At 38.8% G+C, this 27,571-nt stretch overlaps 1 protein-coding gene across 8 annotated transcripts in view; it reads right to left on the bottom strand.

The window, feature by feature from the left end:
* The window catches only part of CDH18 (cadherin 18), a 908,539-nt gene that overhangs the window by 78,507 nt on the left and 802,461 nt on the right, over positions 1 to 27,571 (bottom strand). For all 8 annotated transcript variants that reach the window (XM_043508441.1, XM_038391555.2, XM_038391556.2 and 5 more), the window contains 2 exons: positions 19,465 to 19,652; positions 6,342 to 6,595 (listed from right to left, as the gene is read on the bottom strand). In XM_043508441.1, the coding sequence (XP_043364376.1) occupies positions 6,342 to 6,595; positions 19,465 to 19,652 (442 nt within the window). The remainder of the gene's footprint in view (positions 1 to 6,341; positions 6,596 to 19,464; positions 19,653 to 27,571) is intronic.

The raw sequence follows: 27,571 nt of genomic DNA, 5'->3' as shown, positions 1-27,571 counted from the left end.
CTTTTAAAATATCAAAATTTTTCCTGGCTCTCTAAAGTATGATACCATACAATTTGTCAGATCATCCCTATATTTTACTAGCAATGCAGCAAAGGTTAAAATAGGTTTCTGCATTTGCTCAATTATTTGAAACCAAAATTAATTTCCCTATATAATGTTAATTTTATAATCCTGTGACTAAGTAATGTATTATTTAATTAGTAGGTTATTTGAAAGCTCCAAACAAAAGGTTAGCAATTTAATCCAGACTAAACTGACACAATTCTGAGTTCATTACAGCTCCGATATCACTCAATGACTGGAAAGCAGGTTCTTCTACTCTGTAACAGAGTAGGTATCTTAACCACTATCATATATCATCCATTATGAGGTAATACTACGCGACAGTTAGACAAAGCAGAAAGTCAAAAGCAGCCGGGAGACTCTAGTACATGCTCTACTAACTTCCCATAAAATGAGCAGTCTGAAGCTCACAGAAAAGCTTTTCCAATTTTGTAGGTTTCCTTAATCTGGTTAATGCTTTCTACTTTTCCTGGAAATAAAGCAGCTGCTTTGTATAAAAGGCAACTGAACCATGCAGCCCAATTTACTCCGTATCTAAATCTTCCATGTGTTATTCTGTTTTAGCTATATTGACAAGAGTCAGATTGGAGGGGAAGGAAAGAAAGCAGCTTATTTTCTAGTGCATTCAGGAAGGTACTCAGACTACTTTAGTTTCCTTTTGTTAATCAAGCTCTGCATTGACTAATGAAGTTAATTATAGCAAAGTGGAATACCGAGTGGTTTGGTTCAACATGAAAATGCTGTGAATTTCAAAACACTAATACAGTGAAACCTGTCTTAATCAGCCCTGGAAGGATCTAACAAAAGTCAATCACTTAGAAGAGTCAATTTTAAGCAAACAATGATGGCAATTGTACAGAAAAGCAGGAGATGTTTGTATTTGTTGTTATTTGTTACAGTCGTACATAGAGATCAAATCAAAATTAGGACCCTTTGTACCAGGGACCATCTGTTCAAACAGCTAGTAAGAGACAATCCTTGCTCTGAACAGCTTACAATCTAATTTAAGGTAGGACAAACAAATGGGTCTAACAGATGATTGGAGGAAATCTTAAAATTGTTGTTTAAAACAGTGAGTTGAATCCTGGAAATAATGTAAAATTCAATACATGAAAAATATTTGTTAACTAATTTGATATTTCTAGAAGGCTTTGTATTCTGAGCATTTACACTAATTACAGTATGAACCAAACTACCACCATGCTTTGCACTCTTGCCAAGCTTATTGTGATCTGTATGTAACCCTGTGTATGCAGAACCTTTGAGAAGTGATGCAAAATATAAACAGGGTGCTAGGATAATTGGGATAGGAGTCCTTAACTAAATAAAAAGCTAGAAATAATTGGTGATTTGTCCCTCCCAAAATAAATAAAAAACAGACAAATCCAAAAATATATAATGAGTGAATGGAAAGAAATAGATGGATGGATAGAAATATAAGCTTTCATTTGCTTACTTTTATAATTTGTAAAGCACAGCGCTGAGCAAGTAAAATGTCTAGATAAAGTAAATTCGGTACATTAAAAAGAAAGAAATAAGGTCACTGATTTTCCCAAGCACAGAAACCACTGACAATTAAAAAATATTGCATTTTGAAACTGGTACAGAAGACGATGGTTAATCATCATCAATTTGAAGAAGGAGACATATAAAGATTGTGATGATATTGTGGATGGGAAAAAAATAGTAGAATGTTGTCCTCTATGTCAACTATAGTGTCAGTACTAGCAATGTTTAACCGCATGTACAATTTGACACAGCGGCAGCATCCTTCGATTTAGACTTACGTGAAAAATAAGAAATGTTATGTGGGGACAACAATGATGCAATATAGAGGAAAGGATCTCCCACCTCCTAACAACAGATAACAATATCTGTATTTGGTCACCTGCTGCTTGGCTTTATTGCTAAGAATTTTTTAAAAAAATAATTCTCCTTGGGACAGTTATTTGCTGTAATCACTCTTCTGATTCTTACTCTGTCCACAGTGATCATTCTTGCCACCAGAATAAAGTGTAACTTAATTGGGTAGTAAATAAATTGTATCATTAAACCAGCAAGTAATAAATTAATAATATGCTTTAAACCATGTGTGTCTAAAGCTATATCAACCTCAGTAATGGCAGTGTCCCTAAAAAACAGAAAGGACATACAACTGGATTAGGAAACACTGTGAAGAAAGTCATTGCTCTTTAATTGTACTGTGGACTAGTATTCTATAATGGATCTAAGTAACTTAATTGACTGGTAGCTAGCACTGTAGATGGATCAGCGGTGGAACACATACCTTTATCTATGTGGTACACAGGCTGTAGATTTTGTATTTTCTTGTAAATCGATGTCAAGCAAAGTGGTTTTGTTTGATTGTTTTAAACTAGCATTCTGTGGAGATGAACATGGAGAAGGTAATCCTATTCTCCTCCTCTCAACAGGCTCACTCCTGAATTTCAAGACTTTAATCAAACAGCTCTTATTAAAGTTAATGGGAGTTTTATGGCTATATTTCAAACATATTTGGTAAGTTAGTAACTTGCCCTCCATACCATGGCAGGGGAATAAGGGAATCCTTTACTTCCCTCCATTGATTTCCTGAATCATGGGTCATGTAGTCTCCACAGAGCTGCAATTTCCCTCTGCTCAGGTAGGTAAGAAATAAGGAGAGAGATTTGACTCTCCTCCTCAGTGTGACAACAAGCATAGAGGGGGAGGCAATATGCACCAGGCAAAGTGCTCATTTCTGTTCTGCTCATGGGGCAGCACAAGTATGTGTCACCCATTACTCAGAGCAGTCACAAAGCCACAATGCTGCCCTTTAAATATTAAAGCCCTGTGACAGAGTGCTGGAAACTAAAAGATAAGTCAGCCCTCTGACCATTTAGGCACCAATCAGACCCCCTGGAGAAAGCTGATTGGATAATTAGCTGGAAATCCCCAGTCAGGCTGAGAGGGGTGATGAACCGGAGCTTACTATTATAAAAGGGGGTACAGGAAGGAATTGAAGGGGAACACCTGAGCTAGCTGAGCCCTGTATGCTCTGAGATTTTCAGGAAGGGAGGGCTTTTCCTGTAGGAAATGGCCAAAGGGCCAGAAGCACCATAAATACTTTGCTGTGTGAGATTGTACTGGGGATGGTGGCAGGACTGTAAATAAACTCACATGAAGTTGACACCTACTGATAGAGTTTGAGAGGTTTCCGGGGTTTCAGGGGATGGGGATGAAGCCTGCACAGTTACAAGCCCCTTAATATGTTGTGTGTGGGCATAAGATGGTTCAATATTGGGATGTACACTCTTTCACCTCTTGAATTCTGGCTCAAATACAACCCAAAGCTACTATGACAGAAATTGCTACCAGATGATGATTGTTCGGGTGACTATATGTGAAATAAGTTTGATGGCTAGTCCAGCTATTAGAGGATACATATCTCCATAACAAAAACAACCATCACAATTGGCACCCTTTTTGGTACTCTCAGAAGGATGGATAAAGAGAGGATGCACAATGAACTTCCCCCTGACGCCTAACAATATTTCCTACAGGTCAGGATTGAACCCGCTAGTACGGCAGTGAGGGGGTATTTGCACTGCTGCTGTCCCTGCTAAACTTCTACTGTGGATAAAGAGAGGGTTTCAATGTCCAAGGTAGTCAGTCCAGCTCCTTCCACAAGCGTATCTTTCATATAGGGAGAAAACATTAAAAGAGAGAGAAATGGAAGAAAGAATGAGGAAATAAAGGGAATAAGATGAGTGAGGAAAATGATAAGAAAGAAGAGGGCTCAGGCAGGGGTGACCAAAATTTAGGTTTAGTTATTGAAAGAATTTGAATAATTTATGTTGTCACCTCAGCCATTTGTTTCAAGCTGCTAGTGAAAAAGACGCCAAAGGGCTGGATCCACTGCCAGGACCGGTGCCAGCTGTTTCTCCAACTAGTTTCCCACTCTACTCACCAAATCTACTGCCATTTTCCTTCTCAGCCCTTCACAACTTGCTATGGCTTTCCTCCCACCACCTTCTTCTGACTCTTCTCTAGATGAAATTTTCTTAATAGTTGAAAACTGTTGAGGGGTAGTGAATCTCCACTTGGCTTCCTTGTTCTCAGGCCAGCAAGAAAGCTAATCCCTATGTTGCTCCACACTATAGGTCACAGATTCATCTTCTTTACAGCCATTGTCATTTAGCTGACTTAGAAAGTGACTGGTCTCTTAGTCTAGTTAATTTTACTAGTTAACATACAAATGTTATGGTTTAGACAATAACATAACCACAGTTTAAATTAATTATCTTAGCATTATCAAATTGTGGATACTGACTGTTGGATACCAAACAATTTTGAGAGCTGGAGTATCAGCACAAAAACAGATTTCAGAATCATAAAAATTAGGAGTTTATAACATTCCATGATAATTGTTCCACTGTATTGAGAGTATCATATTCATACAGTAGGCTTTAATTAAAATTGTGCATGTCCAATTAACTTCAGAAAGACTGATTGCCATTTACTTTCTCATATAGTCATGCAAGGGATTAACAATTCATTCATAAAAAGGATTAGGCTACCAAACATATAGTCATATGGGAATTAATTTTTTCTAAAAGATCTGAATCCAATTCCATCCTTAGATATTTGTTTGTTTATCTACGGAATTTTCATACTTTTTGTTTGAAAAGAACCACACTTCCTTATGTAAAGCAACACAAGAACCACCACTGTATTCCTCAGTATGGTCTAAAACATGTAGAGTAACTCTGCTGTAAACCAGAAATGGATCCAAACCAAAATTTTAGATATGACCAGCAACCCTCTTTTTCTATGTTGGCTGAATCCAAACACTTTGAAACTTAGAAAATTTCTTGTACCTGGGTATATGAGTTTTCAGCCCCAGCGTGGTGATATGGCCTGTAATACAGAGTGTGTGGAATTTGGAGCCAGCTTCATAGTTCAGATCTTGATGTTTTTCAAACCTAGCTGTGTTATAAACTGTAGTGTCATGGTCAAACCATTAACACAGAATATCACAGAATTTATTTAACCCTGCCCCCTCAGAAACTGTTCCAAGAAATCAATTCCAGTGAGAAGACTATTTGATTTCTTTCTTCACTAAAATGTTATACATTTGTTTCATTTACAAATGACGTATCTGATCTAGCACATGCTCACTACTGAGACAAATAGCAACAGGACTAATCATCCTTGTATGTACTATGCCTGGTAGTAAATGTTTGCAAAGTATGCCTCAAACAATATCAGCAATGCAGGAGAATTCACTAGATGACCAAAGTTCTTTTCTACTCTGATATGAATGAAAAATATTAGAATATTATAACTCAGATTATAAATATTTTGTAAAATTACTGTATTCCCATGGTGTGGGAGGAATCTCCTTGACACCTGGCACAAGTGCTTGTCACTCCTAAATTTCCTCCATTTGGGAAAGTGCAGTGACTGCTTTCTCTCCGTGCAAGCACAGCACCTCAAAAGATGGTGGAGAGAAGCCAGGGTCATGGTCCTAACCAGAAAATGGGCTGGTTATACCAGTTGAACAGCAGACTGTACAGTCTTACTGGATGAATCAGGCAATTAATTGATCTTTGACTATTAGCGGTAAATATGCCCAATGACCTGTGACCGGACGCAAGATAGGATGGGATCTGAGTTACTACAGAGAATTCTTTCCTGAGTGTCTGGCTGGTGAGTCTTGCTCACATGCTCAGGGTTTAGATGATCGCCATATTTGGGGTCGGGAAGGAATTTTTCTCCAGGGCATATTGGCAGAAGCCCTGGGGTGTTTTCACCTTCCTCTGCAGCGTAGGGCCCGGGTCACTTGCTGGAGGATTCTCTGCACCTTGAAGTCTTTAAACCACAATCTGAAGTCAGGGGTTTGTTACAGGAGTGGGTGGGTAAGATTCTGTGGCCTGCGTTGTGCAGGAGGTCAGACTAGATGATTATAATGGTCCCTTCTGACCTTAGAGTCTATGATTCTATGATACTATGAACAGTAAATCATTCCTGCTCAATGGATTACTAAGAGAAGGATTGTGTCAATGTAAGCTTCATGCTAACTTCTATCCAGGTTGATGGCTAAATTCCTCAATTTAGCACAAACTAATTGAAAAGCTGATAACTCCAGTACATATACAAAATTGCATGTTGAGAATAAAAAAAATTCATCCATTTTTTCTAATATAGGTTAACAGAAAATACATAATCTGACATAACCCAGTTCTCATTTATCCATTAGCAACCAGAGATCAATTCAGTACTACTTGGACTTACTGTACCTTACTAAGCTGTTAGTGCTGTCAGGATCTTGTGCTGCCACTGTACCAACAACAGTCCCAATCTTCGCATTTTCATAAACTTCCATGACATAGGAAGGCATAGAGAATAGCGGAGGTTCATCCACATCCCCAACAATGATCTTCAACATTGTTACGTCTTTAAATGGTCCCAAATGTGAAAAACGGAAATCAAGGTGTGTATTTGCTACTTCTATATTAAGTGTATAGGATTTCTTTTTTTCATAGTTGAGTGGCTGTTGGAAGAGAAAGATATGACATTATCACATTGTGCTTTTTTAACTTGTTGCAAACAAAATTTCTTTCAGTTTTGTTGGAAAGACAATTGGAGTATGTCTACACTGCATTAAACCACCTGCAGCTGGCTCATGTCTGTGACTTTGGTTTATGGGGCTATAAAACTGTAGTGTAGAACTTTGGGCTGGGGCTGAACCCATGGAAAAAATTCTAAATTTACATTCTGCTTCTTTTTATGTCCATTCACCCCTTGAATAATAAGTACAAATTAAATTATATTAATGCAATGGTAACTTTGCAGCTGTACATTCAGTCAGGACATATAAAATTTAAGGTTACATGTGCAATCCTAATTCTGCCTCTGGTGTGTAAATATTATGGCATAGGGCCACATTCTTCACTGTTACCCTTCTGATTATCTGGAGTAACTCCATTGAAATCGCTGGAGCAGAATTTGGTCTAGTGTCTTTAATTCTGTGATCACATGGTGTTTCTTAATAATTTTTTTCTTTAAACAATTTTAGATATTCATGTTTACCATCTGGTACTACGGGCTACATGCTCGTAATTTTGTGAAACATCCTGGGGAGTTAAAGGGGGGTAATAATAACCAGCTCGGGGAATGCTTCCAGTAACCTTGCAATCAGTACAATACAATCCCAGGATCACAGAGACTAGCCTGTGATTCTAGATGCAAAGTGAACACATTCCATGATGTACATGTACTCATGTATCAACTTAATGCAAATATGTGCTCAAGCTGTAGTTTTCAAAGGTTCATAAACTAGTAAACTAAAAAATAATAATGCTTTTAAATAAAGAAGGTACTAGTCATGAGAGGATTAAATCTACACCATACTTCCTACGTCAGTCATGTCCAAAAAGAGAAAGAGAGATTCTTTATTTCAAAAGGGAAATGTGAGAGAGAGAGTGTGTGTGTGTGTGTGTGTGTGTATGTGTATTTTTTTCTCCATCACTAAACTCCCAAATGGCTGAAGAGATTTTGTTCTAATGTTTGAACCAATTCCATCTTTGAGCAAACAACAAGCAAGGAAAATATAAGATCACATTTTGAATATTTAAGAAAATTTTGATCATATGAAAAAAGCAGCTTATAATGGAAATTGTTCTGCAACCTCAAGAAAGTTCTAACTGTTTAACAATGTTATCAAGACATTTTGTGAAATTACATGAAAGTAAACCATGTATCTCTTTTTAAACAATGAACATCATGCCTTGTGGTACACACACACACACACAAACAAGACCCCAATTTAGCACTGAGCTTTCTGCAGGCAGAAACAATACCCCAACACAGAACTCCATTGAAATCACAAAGGGCTGACTGAGTAGAACTCGGTGCAAGAGTGAAGCTTCAGAGTGACAGCTACACATATGCATTTCCTATCAACATAAACACTGGGAATCTAAAAAATCACTAATTAAGGCAGGAACTGTGATGAACTAGATGTGTGAACCATGGGGGCTGCATGTGCCAAGTGAAAGGGAGTTTGCTGTGAATGTCAGTTCTACAGTATGTTTTGGTGATAAGGTATGGCATTTAGGTTTGTTTGGATGTTAAAGTTGCCTAAAGTTGTGGTGATTTCTTCAGTTTTTACTGGGTATGTTGAAATGAAATGAACTTGTGCAATCTTAATGCTAAGGAAATGAGGTCTCTTTGGATGGAAATGTATGTTATTTTAAAAGTCATACAAATTTCTCAGGACCTAGCAAATCTTCCAGCATGAAGCCCAGAACCATATACATCATTCAAAATAAATAATCATTGCCAATTGCCACAACATAATTATGTAATTACGACTCATATGACATTGTTAGTCAGTGTTTTAATAAGCATGTCTATTTTAAATGAAGTGAACATAAATTGACAATTCGTACTGCTAGATGGCATGTTTAGACAATGATTAATCAATTATACAACACAATGCAAAATGCAACTAACATACAATGTGTATTACTTAGGAAACACAATTTAAGCCATAGTTGTGGAAAGATGAAAGTAAATGGGCCCATAGCAATATTTGGATTCCCAAGTAAATTGTGGAGAGCTATAAATCATTTTAAATCAAATACATGGTTGCAAGATACACAGTCTAATTAGGAACGTGATTGTTTTTTGCAGTTATCTTAAGTGAAGGGTGGCAATTGTACCCAACAGCGTCAACAAAGTTTATTTCTATTTTAACAATATTTGTAGCTACAGCAAAGTAGGAATAATAACTTCATATAAGCAGGAAACAGCTGAGATTTCAAGGGCATCTATGCCTTTATGTCCAAAAGACAGACCCATACAGTTTTTCCTCTCTTCTTCTTTCTGCTTCCTCCAGCCTATCCAAAAGAATCTGTCATTGAAAAGTGGGAGAGGAAGACCATTCCACTCCGCTATTTTGTGCTTCATGGTGGTGGGAAGACCAATGCCCTTTAATATTTAGCTATTCCATAGCATATGGGACACATACGGTAGAGATTTACACCCCATACAATCATACTGAAGGCAGTGAGATGACAGGGAGAAAATCAGTGGAGAATTTGCCGCTTAAAATCCTAAGGTGAACGTAGGACACTCACTCATATAACAAAAACTAACAAAATAGTCCACAGCTACCAATAATTCTTGTTATCATTTGACCTGTTTCTTTTACATTTGATGTAAAATGTGGGAAATTGAAGTGTGTTTGTAATTTGGACTGACAGAACTAGATTTTGTATGGCTGCTGCTTGAAGTTGTGTACTTAAATTGAATTTGGCTTTATGTAATCTAAAAGAAAAAAAAATCCTGTGTCCATGATTACGTTTGCACCTGAAACAATGGAGGCCTGGTTAAAACTGGGCTAAAAATTTGGTATACAGCATTCAACCTACTATAGATTAGGTTGTATTTGGGCTGTATATACCTTTGTTGTTTTGCTCTTCCAGTTTTTTCAGGTTCATGTTAATATAAAAAACACTAAATGAATATCACGTAACCCTTTCCAAAACTCACCATTTACTAAGCAATTAGGGGATTAATTGGGGGAAGTATTCACTACCATAGTGCCGTATGGGTTTCTTAGGACTAGGATTTTGGTGAGGTTCAGCAGTAGTTCCATCAGCAATAGGAGAGCTGCTTTCTGTTCCACTTCAGCACAGGGGCAATGGGAATGTGGGCTGGGCTGCCTACTGAGGCTATTCCACAGAGTAACAGGGTATCTAGTTGTTTGAGGGAATCAGTAAAAATATAGCCAACTTCTTCCTCAAGAGATAAAATGGGTGGTTGGAGGGAATATGCCACCCAGGGAAGTAATGTTTTTTGTCACACTTTTACCCTCTTCCCCCCAGACCTGATAAACCATATGAAGGGAAGGGAAATTATAGCTTGCTCATAAGATTTTGATGAGAGCTTGAGGTCTCTTCTGTAGACAGACGTCTGAAGTGTGCACTCACAGGGACCATGAGGGAAGGAGGTTGTGAGGGAATAGAAGGCCCTGGGCCAGACCACAACAAGGTTAGAGAGAATCCTCACAGAAGTTTATGTGGGCTTTCCAGTTAGGTTGACCAACCTGACCTAGAGCCTTAAGTGAATCTCTGAGAAGTTTATTCTTGCATCAAAACTTCAAACCTGCCAAATTTCAGATGATTTTGAAGAGAAATTTTGTGCAGACTTCATTACTATATTTACTTGTGACTTTTCTGATGTGCTCATGATACAGTACATTCTTCCACAGAAAAGCAAGAGGGAAGGGATATTCTTATATGCATATTATTATATGCTTTAGAGAATCTGTTGCAACTTTATTTACTGAACAAAACCGATTCTGATCTTAGCGGAGATAAGCTATTTGAGATAAAATGTTACAGCGATTAAACAAGGAGAGAGATTTTTAAAGATTAACTGAAATCACCTTTCATTCCCTGAACTGGAATCATAGGAGTAAAGAATTAGTTTAGGGGCTTGTATTCAAGTTCTTGACAAAAATATAGATCTTAAATGTCTTCCAGGCATCCATTTATAGAATTGACCAAACACTAAACATATTGCTGAAGGATGCTTTTAAAATGCATATATAGCCAGTGGGGATAGTATCATGTCTCAGAGGCAATACAGGGGACATGGGATGCTAGGAATTTTCTGAAGCATTGGATTTCAGCTCATCCAAATCATGGTATTAGCTCAGCAAAATATGCCCTTGTATGTCTGAATGTGCAAGTGACTCATATCACCTATTATTTTGCATGATGACACAAAATAGGCTATGTTCACATTGGTCATGCCCTAAAACAAAATAGTATGAAAATGAACATTTCCCAACAGCTACAGTGTCAGCCATAAATTGAGTTAACTCAGATTTTAAACTGGTTGAAGTATACATTTGTACCAGTGCAATTTCTGCACCTTCTCCTTGTATTTTTAAAATGTCAATGTATTGCATTTAATGGGCAATAGTCATAGTGAGCTTTTAAAGGTTTGAACCACTCTTATTTTAAACAAAATATTCCAGATTATGACTTTAGTTACATTCATATAACCATACTGACTTTACTGGGATTGCAGGGACATAAAGAAGGGCAGAATTTATTTCTATGCATCTGCATCAGTTGTCACTCTTAATATACAGCGACAATTTAATATTAAAAGGCAGATGCTACCCACTCACTATAAACAAATGAATCAAAACTTGACATGATTTGGATAGACATAGGAGCCATTTTAAAAACCCCACACACAATAAAATAAAATGTTATAAAATCTCTTAACTTATATACAAATTAGTTGGGCATACTGTAAAATTAAAAATAACAATGCATAGGCCAATATTGGAGGTGTCATATAAAGGTATTTTTATCTACTTTTAGATGTAGGACTATTGTTAGGTGCTTATACTGGAGAGAGTTTGTTCTCATTTCTTCTTCCTGCCAAGATGGTTGCAGCCTCACTGGCTGGAGCTGAAGGAAGTGTGGTTCCTCCAATGTGTTCACTGGATGTGATGGTGGAAAAGTCCATTTGTTTGGAGACTGATGCAGAAGTTACTCTGCGCAGACTGGTAGATCCCATGGTTCTATGAGCTGACGTTATAAGCCTTGTTCCTGTGTTGCCTGAGGGGATTGTGCACCCAGGCCAAATGCATCCGTAGGGAAGCTGACTTGGGAACTTCACTTGGGGACTGGAAGGATTTGCAATGAAGGGACAGGCAATAGGAGTATGTGTTCAAAAGGAGAAAGAGTTTACTGTACCTTTCTCTGCTGTTGGGGAGCAGCTGACAGAGGAAGTTGTTGGTACAGATATAGTGGAACTAGTTCTCCTTACTCTGGGAAATGGCTTGCAGGGTATACTCCATTTCAAACTCTTCCTGGGTGTTCAAGAGGGGCAAGAATACATTGGAGCTTTGCCACAATCAGGCTGTATCAGTAATGTAGGGGTATAGGGCAGTTTAGCAGTCACACTTATGACTCCCCCTTCCCCTGTGATTGGACAGGGGAGTAGTACTGGGCTCTCCTCTGTTGCAGGGTCCATTCACTTTAATGGACTTTACTCAGGATTATTAAGAATATGAGCTGACCAGAGGGAAAAGTGCCCCAAAAGAAGCATTTTTAAGACTCGGAAGTAGGGTTTTTTGTTTTTCCTGTCCCTGGGCGCCCCAGAAACACAGAGGGAAGCTGCAGTGCTGATAAGGGAGCAGAAAGGCCTGTTTTGAATAAGCAACCATGGAATAATGACAATAAGGAAGGACCTAACTTGTCTATTTCTGACTCTATGTTTCCTGAGGGGCCACCCAGGAAGAAACCCCATGCAGCTATCGTAGCCAATCAGGATCAGGCTTCTGGGCAGGGTGCCTCACAATGGAAGGATTATTTTAGGATGCCTTGGCATAGATTTGTGATATGTCCGAGCTACACAGAGGACATAGACAAAGGTCACACTAGGGATTTTGTTCTTTTGACTCTTGTTAAAATCTTTAGGATTCTCGCTTGCACAGCTGAAAACTGTGATCCATCTGCTAGGCAGCAGAGAATTAATTGTCAGCTTTCACTCTGATAATGAACTGGATTTTTTCTGGGAGCAGTTTGGAATTGGGAAAGGAAGTAGGGATTGGGAGGATATAGTAGCCGTTTCTTTATTCCAACCTGCCATTAAGCCTGTAGCTATTTTCTTCCACAATAAAAACATACATGAAACAGATATTCTACACTGGGTTCCATGTTATGCCAAAGTGTTGTAGCCTCCAGTTAAAATACAGGGTCAATGTAGAGTTTGGAATAGTGAATTCAAAGGCACCTTTGTACTTTTCCAGGTAAATAATACAGTTCAGCATCTTGCCAACATATTTTATTTAGGTTCTGAACAGAATTACTGTAGGCATCCTTGGAAGCCATGCACTTGTCTTAACTGGCATTACAAGAGTGTTTGAGGAAGTACATGCACTTTCGTTCTAATGCACACAAGACTGAGGATGGGAGGGACTTCATTAGATGCTTTGTGTGTGTGTGTGTGTGTGTGTGTGTGTAAAAAGTGGCATGTTTATAGGCAGTGCCCAGAGATATGGCAAAATAGGGAAAGACTTCATTCCTACCCGTGCAAGGACCTTTCTTCCTTCCTTGAGCTGGGGGGGCAGAGGATTCCAAGCAGCCCTGCAATGATTGATGAAAGCCCTATTTTGAGCAGCCTGGCCTCCCTACTTTTGAGAGAAGGACTGACTGTCCTTTAGCGGTAAAGGATTGGGAAGGGATCAGAGTAAGAGGGTACAAGCACTGATAATATGGAGAAGTCTATTAGAGATGATGACAAAGAAAAAGAGAAAATTGGAAAGGAACATCTGCAAGTGTAATTGGTTGTGCAGGAAGCCAAGTCACCAGGGAGGGACTGGCAGCTTCTGGTATAGAAGACCTGATAGTTGGGCAGCATGTTTTATGTGCTGAGTTTCAAGAACAGGAGGATTTTTTTAAAAGAGAGGATCCGAGAAGACTGCTGGGGTTATAGCCTACAACTGTTTGAACCACATATATGGTTGTCAGCTGTCTGATCGCACAAACCCAAACAACCCTTGCCCTGTTCCCTGCCCCGGCCCTTCTCCAAGGTCCCGCCCTGCTCACTCCATTCGCCCCTTCCCTCTGTCTCTCTCTCTCCCCCACCCTCACTCACTTTCACCGGGCTGGGGCAGAGGATTTGGGTGTGGGAAGCAGTGTGGGCTCTGGGCTGGGGCTGAGGGATTTGGAGTGTTGGAGGGGGCTCTGGGATGAGCCTGGGGCAGAGGGCTGGCATGCAGGAGGGGGTGCAGGCTCTAGAAGGGAATTTGGGTACTGGAGGGTGCTCAGGGCTGGGGCAGGAGGTCCGGGGGCAGGAGGGGGTATGGGGTGCAAGCTCTGGGAGGGACTTTGGGTGCTAGAGGGGGCTCAGGGCAGGGGGAGGAGGTTGGGGTGTGGGAGGGGGGTGTGGAGTGCTGGCTCCGTGAGGAGGCTCAGGGCTGGGGCATGGGATTGGGGTGCAGGAGGGATGTGGGCTCCAGCTGGGCAGCGCTTACCTCGGGCAGCTCCTGATCAATGGTGTAGTGGGGCTAAGGCAGAGTCCCTGCCTGCCCTGGCCCTGCACCGCTCCTGGAAGCGGTTGGGATGTCCCTCTGGCCCCTAACCCCCACCCCCTCCAGGTACCCTCCCACAGGGGCTGTAGGCACAGGTAGGGACCTTGGCTTAGCCCCACTGCACCACCAGACTTTATCTCCTAAAAAATCTCAGTTTGGCTTCAGTAGCCTCCGGAAGATAGAGCCCAATTCCGGACGATTCCCTGAGAAACACATAGTATTTTCACAGATCCAAGAAGCAGCATTATAATACAGTTTTTATTAGGCACTCTTCTGGATGAGGGAGAGCAGAGAGATGACCCTGTGGGTGTGTTACAAATGCATTCATTAGGGGAAAGGGACCCAGGGGTTCCTGGGCTTGAGCAACTTCAGAAAGAACTGTCAGCTGGGATCAATATCTGGGGACTCAGAAGGCCCCCCCACAGCTGAGAATAATAAACCAGCCAACAACAAAAAAGTGGCTAAAGGAAAGTGTGTGTGGGTAAATCAGACGGATTAGTAACAGTGACAAGGTGGTCAAGTAGACAGGAATCACAAGTACAAGTAAGTATTTGGACCTCCCTTTGTATAGATGGTTTTGCAACTTGGAGTATGCACTCCATTCTGAGTGTGGTCTGGAGGCAGATGATCTATCAGGTTTTTGGAGGGGCGGGATTTGGATTTCATGGGGATCCAGGAAACAAAAGCAATATTCTAGGTGTCATATTTTGTGAGCGCAGAGAGACTGGAGGAGAAGCTCATCTTTTTGGTCCCCAGCATCTGATACATATGAAGGAGTAGGGGTACTGTTTTATACTTATGGAGCATCAGTATAAAGCGTAGAAGAAATGCAGCTGGGAGAATTTTTTAAATTGATTTCTGTTATTTGGGTTGGGGTGGCACCATCTATAACCCACAGCATCAAAAGTTGAGGAAAGATTTATTTATAGAGGTTGCTTCTTTTTTTTTTTTACAGACATTATGACACTTGTTTTTTATAGGAGATTTTAATTGTTTAGCTGCAGTGACTGACAGTGTGAATCAATTGGCAGGGTTACGAGTTAACGAAGCTTACTTAGAAGCAGTGTGGGTTGCTGCTGGATTAAGAAATGTTTTTAGGTATCCTCATTCAATGAAAGAGGGGGAATTTACATTTTTGTAGAGGAGAATTTTGTAGAGTAGTTGATTGGACAGGGTATATGCAAAAGCTACTTCAATGACTGGACAATGTACAGTGCAGCCAGTAGAGTTTTCTGATGACTGCTTGATCAAGTTGAACTTGGGGAGTATAGAACAGTGATTTTTTGGTCAGTGCTATTGGAAACTAAATGGTTGTTTACTTAATAGAGCAGTGACAATTAGAAAGGTTGAAGCCATCTTTGTAGAAAGAGAAATAGTTTGGAAATTTTATGAACCCCAGATGGAGTGCTGGGAATGGTCACAGAGGAATCTGGTGAGCTATTGACATTCCTTTTCAGGACAGCTGCATACATCTGATTAGGCATTATTTAGCATTGCAGAGCTATTTGAGAGATCTTCATAGTTGACTGCAAGGTGGGGAATGCCTAGAAATAAGGCCCTTTGGGGAAGTTAAGCAGGAAATTGTTCAGTACTGAAGGAGAAAGCTGGAATCAGCTATATTTGCAAAGAAATTGAGGTCAGAAGGTAAAATAGTCTCCTCTGATATGTTTTCAGGATGTAAAGAAAAGAGACTATTGTGGGTTATGGTGGGGTTACAGGATCCTAACACTGGGCAGATCTGCAGGGACTCTAATGGCATGTGGAGGATAATTTACAAATATTACAATGAGCTCTTTAGGGACAAACCATTCCTCCTTTCCAGCAGCAGTAGTTTTTGGATAATATTGCAGGTTTTCCAACATTTGCAGCTCAGGAACAGGACTCACTTGTGAGGCCAATAGAGGAAATGGAAGTTTATGTAGTTGTCTTGTCACTGAAGAAAGGAACTTTTCTGAGGGCAGACTATTACACAGTCAAATTTTATCAAAGGTTTATGAATCCCCTCTCTGCAGTGCTCTCAGTGACACTTTGAATACATGTATATTGGACCTTCCTTTTATGAAGGCCTTTCTTTTTTTCAAAAACAGGATTGGGAAGACATCAGGAAACAAAATTTTGGCTTTTCTAGCCAAAAGATTAAAGAAGAAAGCAGGGAAATTATTGATCCCACTCAGCCTAATGTACTTCAAGGTCACATAGTGGCAGGCACTTTGTGTAGTTTGCAGGAATTATTTGAAACTGGGTGACGGGGGAAATGGGAGAGTTATGTTTTGTCCTTGGATCGGACCAAAACTTTTGACAAGAATGAACTTGTATTATATATGGTTGGTCCAGTCTCATAGTGGTATTTCTCTACTGTTTATTAATTGGCTGCAGCTCTTGTATGTTCATGTATTATGCCCTTTAGTAAAAGAGTGGAAGGGAGAGGCTATTTTCTGGGATAAGACAAAGTTGTCCCTTGAGTCCACTGTTGTATTATTTTTTTTTGGACACTTTACTGTGGGCATTGTATGGTAATAGGATTTCAGGGCATAAATACATGGATTAAGGGGAAGAGGAATTTCACTCTGTCAGTGAAAATGTTTATCCACATAAATGATGTCACAGTGCTGGTGGGCAGTACAGAAGATGGGGACTTTTTCTTTCTTTGCACTTTACATAATTATTCAGCAGCAGCCAGAGCAGCAATTAACATGAAGAAGAGTTTTTGCGGGTGGGGATTTCATGGTGCTCTTTTGTTCTTTCAGAGAAGTTGGAGCTTGTGATGAGCCCTCCCGGAGTTACAGATATTTTGGCACTTGTCTTGGGCAATGATTCAGTTGCTGAGTAGAACTGGGAGAAGCAGGTTAAGGTGATAAGGTGCCAGGTTAAGGTGATGAGGTGGAAGAGATGAACGCTAATGTTGGCAGAAAGGATGATATTAACTATAAATATTCCTATTAGTCCTTTGCATTTATATAGCATATGGCTATCCTGACCCTGGAAAACCGAGTTATTTTTCAGATGCTCTGGGGCAATAATGTAACCTAATGGACAGAAGCATAGTCTACCTTCCAGTTAAAGAAGGGGGTTTGGGTTGTTATGCCCTGAAGCTTTCTTGATGGAATTCTTTTTATTTTTAATTTTCATAGGCTTTGCATGGTTGAGAGTTCAGAATGGTAACTCAATTCCCAGTATTATTCGGATATGTCACAGGGGAAGAAATGGAGTAACTGGTGGGAAAAAAAAGGTAATTTTTTCCCCTGTAACAGTCAAGCAGCCTCCCTCTAACCTACACTTACTTTAAAATGTATTTCCCATTGGTAAATTCAGGCAACAGCATTCTAGCATAGTGGCTCAATTTAGGAGAGCTCTAAACCAGAGTGTGCTTATGGAATATTTCTCCGAATGCCATTTAGCAGTATTGAATTGCCCAAAAGATTGTCTCTGTAAGCTCATTATAGAACCTTCAAATAACAGAGTTCCTGTCAAGTACACGGACATACGATTGCAGGTATTTCGTAGTAAATGATATATTAGAAGTAGCTCATGAGGGAAATACATAGTAGATGAAGGTGATCCTCAGGAAGCGTGCTCTGGATCAGAGGAGATAGTGGAGCAGTTTTTATTATTCTGTTCCCTTCACATCTGCATTTGGGATCTGTTGGCTTCAAAACTGAGAGTTCCATTGTTGCATGGTCAGACTTATGGAAAATTGACTTTTGGATCTTTTTCAGACACCAGAGGACTCAGCATCTGATCCAATAACTAAAAGACAGACATTTTCTCTGAAACTAGGAGTTGTTCATACAATGGTTTTATACTACCTCTGCAAAGCCACTGTTCAGCTGTCTGGGGCAAGCACAGAATGGCACACCTGAAACTCTTGTTCATGCTATTTGTGCAGTTGTTCAGTCACTGGCGATGTGGATAAAAAAGTATGAGCTTGGAGGAATGGAGGCTGAAATGGGACCCTATAATACTGGATTGATCTTCTAGTTTTAAGGACAAAAATTCCGGGGTGGGGAGGGTTTGGATTTGTGTGTGTGTGTGTGTGTATCTGTGATTTGTTCTGACTGTAATTTTGGGGGTTTGGTTATATTTCAATAAACATGAAAAGTGAGATGGGGGAGTATATTTTCTTTCAAAAAGTTTTGTTTGATTTCACTTCTGTAGCTTCCCTCTCAACATCTCCCCTTCTTCATATCTTCCAGAGATTGTTTTTCATTCTTCCTGACTTCATTGAAAGTGAGCAAATACATTAGTAAAATATGAATTTTAATGCATTCTTCCATTGCTTGTTGGTGTAGTATAATCCAGGCCTACACAGGTAAACAACAGCTCCACATCAGAAAAAAACTAATTGATGCCTGTTAATCCAAACAGAGACTTACATCTAAAAATGATTTCCTACCATTGGCAATGTTTTGAAAATTAATTAATTATAACAGCGTATGGTTAATTCCTGTTTTCTTCATGTAAAACTAAACAAAAATCCAGCCACATCCTACAAAGGGTTCTAAGTATTTTTGGGGAATTCACTAGAAACTCAGTTCAGGGGACCTGCTTAATACAGATATGAGACGAACTCGGTGTCATAAAGCCATTTGTGTAGAACTCAGTAAAACATTACCATATATGGCACAAAGCCTTTTGTCTAAAGGCCAACAGTTTGACTAAAACCTGGATAACATAGATAATTCATATAAGTTATAACCACCTGATAGCTACTTAGTGATTTCAGTCTATTTGCAAAGGTGTAGGTGTGTATGTTATACAAACCACCTCAATAATTGGCACCTTTCTGGTAGTCTCAGCAGGGAGGTCAAGGACTGAAAAGGCATGAAAACTAAACTGAATTTCTCATGCCATAGATGAACCTTCTAGGTCAGGATTCAAGCCATTTGGGGACAACTATACCCTTGCTGTATGTCTGTTCTTAGTTTGTTTAATCCAAAATGTTTCATGAACAATATAGCCACTCGTAGGGGCGGGACCTTTAAAAAATCCTTCATGGTTTAATCTGATTCAGTCTATTTGGATATTACTGAATATTGAACTCTGGTCATTCTAGAAGCACAGAATATTTAATTAATTGTTGCCTTCAGATTGTTTCCTATCTCCTTCTCCTTCTGCACTTCCTGCACGGAATTAAAGTTTTGATTGAGACATTATATTAGCATTGGATCAATATGTGCTCTAGTAAGTTTACAAATTAAAACAAACGTTTCCATCTTGACCTCTGCTTGTCTTGTGCAGACTTCACTAACATTTTAATTATATTTACAGAAGCACTTCCAAAGCCATTTGCTTACCTTCTTCAGGGAAAGAATTCCTTCCCGTGTCTCTTTGTCAGTGGATATGGAAAACACTCCAGAGCCATCACCGTTTATGATCATGTATTTCATGTCAGCATTAGAACCAGCATCTGCATCATTTGCCTTGATTTTGCCTACTGCTGACCCAACTTGGGCTGATTCAGGAACATACAGCTGATAATGCTCTGGAAAAAATATTAGGACAATATTTCTAATCAAGCTAGAAACAGAATTTCAGAATACTCAACACCCATCATGCCTGCTAATCAGAGAACACAATTATCTCAGAATACTGACCATACTAAACTGCAAACCATATATATTTCTGACCATAAAGAGCACCAGCCAGAATTCTAAGTGACATTCAGTATTTGTACAAGCAGGTTCTGATGGTCACTAAAAGATAAAATACTAGTTCAAGAGTTAATTAAATAATTGGAGCACAATACCTCTTGTTAGCAAACATTTGGGAAAATACACTGTTGTGTGAATCACTGGTTTATATTATCCACACAAAAATATCAAAGTATCAACACACTGCACATACCTTGACTATGGGTCATGATTTCTTCAAAGAGCAGATCACTGTTTTGAAGATAAGAATGACAGAACCAGTCTCCTTACAGTGGAGTAAAAATCTATGTTAACAGAAAAGTCCCAGTTCTTATACTTTGAAACGTGTTTCAATATAAGGTTTAGAGGCAACAGCCAGTGTAGCATGTGTATTTTGCAGCCTTAGTAAACTTATAACTCTCTATGTTCATTTCCCACCTCATCTGGTGAAGGAAACAAATGTAACTATTCTAGAGTAAAAGGAGAACAATGTTAAAAGCTTGGAGTTGTTCTCTTCCTTGCCAACTCTTGCAGTTGCAAGAATGGTTACCAGTCAAAACTTTATGGCACTGAATAAAATCTGTTTATTTCTGAAGTGAGTATTCATGCACCCCATTGTCTAGACATAACATAAAAATGCCTATTATGTAACGTAAATGCCTGTCAAAAAGAATGAGACCAGAGAAGCTGCAATTATGATACAATGAAACTAATGGCTGTTGATATGGAGCTGGGAGAGTTAAATATTACTGAGCTCATTGAGAAATATGCCCAGTACTGTTATACTAGCAGACCTATATTTAGGCTTGGCAGAATTCAATTTCTTTGATTTGATTTTTTTATAATTGTGAATATTTGATGTTTTATCAGTTTTAATTTTCACAGTATCACATAATTATGGGTTTTAAGCATTTTATTTGATTTTTGTCTATTTAAACATTCATAGTTGCAGGGAATGATGGGGGGGGGTCAAACAATGGAAAGAGTTAGACAATAATTATTTCGTGACAGTAGATGTTGAGATTTAAACAGATAAAGTTCTATAAACGTTAAACTACAAACTATTAACATCACATGTCAAAATATGCAGAGTAAATATGCCTAAATCAAGCTCTAATAAAGATATCAAACAGCATTTTTCTTACTTTATCCATCCGTAAATTTCAATTAATATTGCTGGAAATATTTTTTCATCGGTGTGTATGTGTGTGAGAATGTTCATCAACATTTACCAATAAAAATACTATCCTTCCAGGCCTACCTATATTAGTAATTACTAAGCGACAATAAAATAAAAAAACATTGAGTTTCTGTTGAAAAGTGTAAAGTTGCCTTAAGAGCCCCAGTCCCATGCAGGGGAGGATTTCTTCAGCATAGATATTGAGGAAGACAGCCATAAGGCCATTTCAGAGAACTCTCTCCTAATCCCTGGCACAGGGGATATGCAGAGGACAGGGCTGAGGAGGGAGGGCTATGTTGGGGGAGAGGCAAGTTGGAGGCAAGTCTGCAGCTCACAGTCTTGTGGAGATTCAGGGCAGTGCTACACCCGTAGACAGAACTCTTGGGGCTGTCTAAGGTCTTGGCTACAAGGCATGGAAATGCACACCAGAGGGTGTGACACATTGCACATTAGTTGGCTGGTGTAGATCCTACTCCGTGCACTAAAAGCTCCCTAACACGTGTTAACATAGTGCTCAGTATCACACACTAGGACAGTGGTTCTTCAATTTTTGTACTGGTGACCCCTTTCATATAGCAAACCCCTGAGTGCGATCCCCCACGGTAAATTAAAAACACTTTAAAATATATTTAACACCATTATAAATGCAGGAGGCAAAGCGGGGTTTGAGGTTGAGGCTGACAGCTTGTGACCCCCCATGTAATAACCTTGGAACCCCGTGAGGGGTCCCGACCCCCAGTTTGAGAACCCCTGCACTAGGGGACTTTAAGTTTGTGCCAGCAGGGTCCACACCAGGCAAAAAGTGCACAATTCATTGGTGAGCTTTAGAATTTCCACACTTCTAAGGTGCATTGCCATGCCACATAGACATGCCCTACATTTTGCCCAGACCAGCCCTCAAGCATCCCAGTGTAAGGAGTGCACAAGGATGGCTTAAAGCATCTTCTCCCCACTCCCCTTGACTGAGAGTTATTTCACCAAGTATTTTTAAAATGATCTTTGAAGAGGTGATTTGCAATAGAATGGGGGGTTCATTTCTAGGGCACCAGTTCAAACTTTTCTTGGGTTGATAGTGCCAGTCATTACCAGCAGAAGCAAGATGCGTGGTATGTGAAATGATTTTGTGATCTACCTCACACTCACACACACACACACAAAAGTCACAATTTCTTAGCAGTCTGAGCAGAAGGGCTGAGTAACAGGGGCAAGTGCACTATCCTCTTAGCTATTCAAAATCGGGGTGTGGACAAGTGAAAAAAGGCAGTGTGAGGAAGTTTACACTGCTTAATGCCAGTGTCATAGACTGGGATTGAGGCAAAAACTTCACATAATTCAAAAAGAGATTGGACGTGTATAGATAGCAAAACCACACAGTTATAGTAAGGACTAAACAAATAACTGAATGGGATGTAAGCCCTCATGCTTCAGGGCCAACTCAAGCCAAACTCTAACTCAGAGGGTTAGGAAGAAACTTTCTCTGTTAGCAGGTTATTCCACATCTGGCTATTATAGAGTTTATTCCACCTTCATCTGAAGCATCTGGAACAGGCCACTGTCAGAGAAAAAATACCATAATAGGTAGTCTGATCCACTAGTCTGGCAACTATTCTGGCAATTCCTGTGTTCATATTTGTATACCAGTCTTGTGGGCAGATGATTAAGCAATCAATTTGCAGACACCTAGAAGATAATAAGGTGATCAGTAACAATTAGCATCGATTTGTCAAAAACATATGCCTAACCAAGCTAATAGCTTTTTTGACAGGGTAAGAAGCCTTGTGGATAAAGGAAAGCAGCATATATGGTATATCTTGAGTTTAGTAAGGCTTTTGATACTGTCTCGCATGACCTTCTCATAAACAAACTATGGAAATACAACGTAGGCGGAGCTATTATGAGGTGGGTGCAAAACTGGCTGGAAAACTGTTCCAAGAGAATAGTTATCAGTGGTTAACAGTCAAGCTGGAAAGGCATATCCAATCGAGTCACGCAAGGATCAGTTCTGGGTGATGTTGTGTTCAATGTCTTCATCAGCCATTTAGATAATGGCATACAGAGTACACTCATAAAGTTTGGATGATACCAAGGTGGGCAGAATTGCAAGTGCTTTGGAGGATAGGATTAAAATTCAAAATGATCTGGACAAACTGGAGAAATGGTCTGAAGAAAACAGGATGAAATTCAATGAGGACAAATGCAAAGTACTCAACTTAGGAAGAAACAATCAGTTGCACACATACAAAATGAGAAATGACTGCCTAGGAAGGAGTACTGTGGAAAGAGATCTGGGGGTCAAAGTGGATAACAAGCTGAATATGAGTGAACAATGTAACACTGTTACAAAAAAGCAAACATCATTCTGGGATGTATTAGCAGGATTGTAAGCAAGACACAAAAAGTAATTCTTCCACTCTGATTAGGCCTCAGCTAGAGTATTGTGTCCAGTTCTGGGCATCACATTTCAGGAAAGATGTGGACAAATTGGAGAAAGTCCAGAGAAGAGCAACAGAAATGATTAAAGGTCTAGAAAACATGACCTATGAGGGAAGATTGAAAAAAAAAATGTTTGTTTAGTTTGGAGAAGTGAAGACTGTGTGGGGACATGATAATAGTTTTCATAAGGAGGAGGGTGAAAAATTGTTCTCCTTAACCCCTGAGGATAGCACACGAAGGAATGGGTTTAAATTGCAGTAAAGGCTGTGTAGGTTGGACATTAGGAAAAAAGTTCCTAATGTCAGGGTGGTTAAGCACTGGAATAAATAGCTTAGGGAGGTTGTGAAATCTCCATCATTAGAGATTTTTAAGAGCAGGCTAGACAAGCACATGTCAGAGATGATCTATAAAATACTTAGTCCTGCCTTGAGTTCTGGACTAGATCACCTCTTGAGATCCTTTCCAGTCCTATGGTTCTCTTTCCAGTAATGTCAAGCTGACACCTTTATTGACAAACCCACCTATTTCTTCGTGTCCTTGCTCTTGGTTTACTGTCAAGTAAGTATCTCAATGGACTCACAAAACAAAGCTTTTTATGTGAATATATATATATATAAGTATTTATAAATATATTCAGATGTATATACACACAAACAGAAGTTGATTTATCTGTCAACACATATTAGGAAATATGTATGTTATAAATCTCTAGAGGATAATAATAAAAAAGGCAATGACAAAGGATCATTCATTTTTGTGAACTAAAAGAGGGCACTCCAGTAAAGAAAGTAGAGGATGTCCATTATGACTAATCTGCAAAGCTGAAGATTCCATTTTAATGATGCTGGATACATGAATTCTAAGAAAAGATTTAAATAGAGAAAAGAGAGAGGGAGATAGGTCACCTTGAAATAGTAACTACAAGGGAAGAGTGTGATGAGCTGGTAGAATTTACAACAGAGTTTAAGGATTACACAAATTATTTTACAGAAAGAAAAAGAAATACAGAACAAGAAAATGAAGTCTCAAAATGAAGAATGAGATTGTCTCCATATGACCTGATATGTCACACTGAAAACATTATAGCAGCACCAGAGTAACCTGAGGTTGTTAAAAGATGGATAAAGTACCACCGATAAGTAAAGAAAGGACTTTATTAAAAAAGACTATTTCAGGGAAAAGGAGAATTTAATCTGAATTTAGATTAGACCAATACTTCTGGCATAAAGGACTCCTTCAATGAAGACATAAAACGATGATACTACAAAAGTTGAAGCTGCAAAGGAAATGCACAATAAAATTAATACATCATATAAATAAATAAATGGACATGATGTGAAACAGAAGATTTTACTATGTGTTTGTAGATCAGATAGCACCAAGGGGACTAAATCCAATTATTGTTTCTAGGTACTACTGTAGTACAAGCAAATAAATAAATACATAATAATAATAATAATTAATAATACACAAATAGTAATGTGATAAGGATGGATGAGTGTGATGATCTCTGTAAACACTTAAGAAATGGATCACCGGGGACAACACAAAATAAATGACCATGAATCAGGAGGTTCTCAAGGGAAACACAAGCTATATAGCAGGATAAAACAATATAACTGGAATAAAGTGAAACAATCAACACTGCGGTAAAATTAATACTGAACCATAAAGTAGTGATTCAATTGCAATGCATATTATTTAGGATGCTACTGTGATATCCACATAGAACCTCACCTTTACAAGTTTCAAAAGAGAAACACTGCCATGCATTTTTATATGTTATATTTAAGGGTGATGTTAACTCACATTATCTTACTATCTTGTTTTATCTCACAAAATAAAAATTATAAAGTCAGAGGATCCTTTTGAAATTTGCTTATTGTTAAAATTGATATGGACCACAATCTTGACACTTGTGCCCTTGCTAATACAGCCTGATAAAAAGAATAGACATTGGTCACAGAGTTTTAGCTATACATTTCAGAAGAGTATTGCAATAAGAGAAAAGTGCTATATTTTAAAAAGTCAAAACACTTGAAGAAGCTCTTTAAGTATGAATCGGCATTTGTGGAACTGAAGTGATTTTTCAGAAAATTGACCTAATAAAAGAAAAAGTGTTAAAAGTAAACTTCAAAGAGATTCTGAGGGCTGTCTCTGCCTGAACACCGCATGAGACGTGTCTTTCAAGAATTTTACTACTCTGCATAAGCTTGACCTGAAGATCTGACTGAAATCTGCCCATAAAGTTATGAGCCAATGGAAAACTGATAAGCACAGATATTCAGATCCAAGCCAACCCCGAAGAGGAGAGAACTCAGCAACTCAGTAATAGGTTGATTTTATTACTAACTTTTATTTAATTAGATATTGAAATTGTAGATTAAAAGTTTATTGACAGGTGTTCCTGTTAAATACTGTATAGTTTATTACTGGGAAGCAGACATGCTGACTAAGGGCTCAATCCTGAACCCACTGAAGTAAATGGAAAGATTCCCATTTATTTCAGAGGATTAGAGATTAGGGCCCACTTTAAAAAAGATAGGCTGAATGGGATATAATATGAATTTAAGAGTCTTATTTTTCATTAATCTGCCTGTCTCAAACCACTCCTTAAATGAGTAGGTGAGTTAAAAGAATGCTGAAGGCCAGACACTAGTCTCTACTAAGGCTCATTTACTGGTTAGCCATAGGCACTGTGCTAAATTAAGTGCTACTACACTTCAGCTGCAGGTAGCCCATTGAGAGCTATCGCAGCTGGTGCAACTTTTAGAGCAGTCTTGAAGCTGCTTGAAACTGCTATGAAGGATCAAACCAGTGCCATGATGACTAGGATTGCACAAAGTTGGATCTGGCCCTGAGATTTTAAGTTGTCACTGAATACTCATTCACTCACTCAATTAAGTGACTGAATTAGTGCTCTGTTACAGTGACTGAATGTAAATACTACTAGTAAAATCACTTAGTTTTGTAACTGCTTTTGTTAATCTATAATAAACCAATCTGAATTCAACTTCCTTTAAACAAAATTCATTTAGCTATGAATAAGCTGTCTGGAGTATCTATCTAGACAGGATCTACCTATTGATTAGGAGAATAATAAACTTCTGTTCTAGTTTGCCTAGAGAAATGTATGTCCTATAAGGCAGGGTCTCACTCTTACAGAAATGTCGTCTCTGTTGGAAGTTCCCCACAAGAGAAACACAAGAGAAGACACTGTAACTGAACTTGCATGGTTTTATTACTTATTTTCATGTACTATTATCTTTGTCAAAAAAGTTATTAGTTATTAATAATTATGAGTTCTCTTGCTTGCCAAGCTTATGACATCCATTAAGGCATGGAAGCACTTTTAGATGACAAATAATGGGGTCCCCATACTGAACTGATATCATGGAAAACAACTGTTAATAATTTTGGCCTCCTTCCCATCCATCCCCCCCTCTTGGTTCTTCCTTCCCTCTTCTTTTCCCTGGCTACCTTGTTAGTGTTGTCACCCTCCCGCCCTCCCCCATTTAGTTGTCAAGTATTTATATATTAAATTATATAGTTTAATGTTAAGGAAGTTAAAATGGTTTTTGCATATATAAGTTAACACTATGTTGTATGCTACAGATGGTAATTATAAGTTTATAGTGGTTTTTTATTTATCTTTTTGTATTGTGATTTTTTTGTCAGCCTACCTAATATTTGTTTCTCTAAGCTCTAATTTTAGTAATTTGGTGACAAATATATTTGGTACTTAGTCCCCTAGCTAATATGTGAAATATCTTTTCACAGTGACTCTAACAGCATACTTCACACAGAATCCTTTTGCTATCTACTGGCGTGTTGATATGCTTAGCCAACTTACCCCTGTTAACTCCACTGAGCTCAATTGCAAATTGATGTTGTGTTGCCTTCCTGAGTCTCTGACAGAAGGAAACAATAGTTGTAATTCCCCAAATGCCAAACTCTCCAGCTTTCACCCTGTTATCTTCTAAAACACAGTTATGCATGGTCAAAACAAGATGTGACCACCAACACCAACCCACAAGTGTGGTACATTTAAAAAAAACAAACAGGCATCATTTTTCTGGGTCTTTCCCATAATGCTGCAGCTTTCTAAATTTTAGCTTCTTAGCACTTTCTTGGACAGCTAGTATATATGTGTTTGTC

This window comes from Dermochelys coriacea, chromosome 2 (genome assembly GCF_009764565.3).
Source record: "Dermochelys coriacea isolate rDerCor1 chromosome 2, rDerCor1.pri.v4, whole genome shotgun sequence".
Taxonomy (NCBI): domain Eukaryota; kingdom Metazoa; phylum Chordata; order Testudines; family Dermochelyidae; genus Dermochelys; species Dermochelys coriacea.
This window is presented reverse-complemented; position numbering and strand designations above follow the sequence as displayed.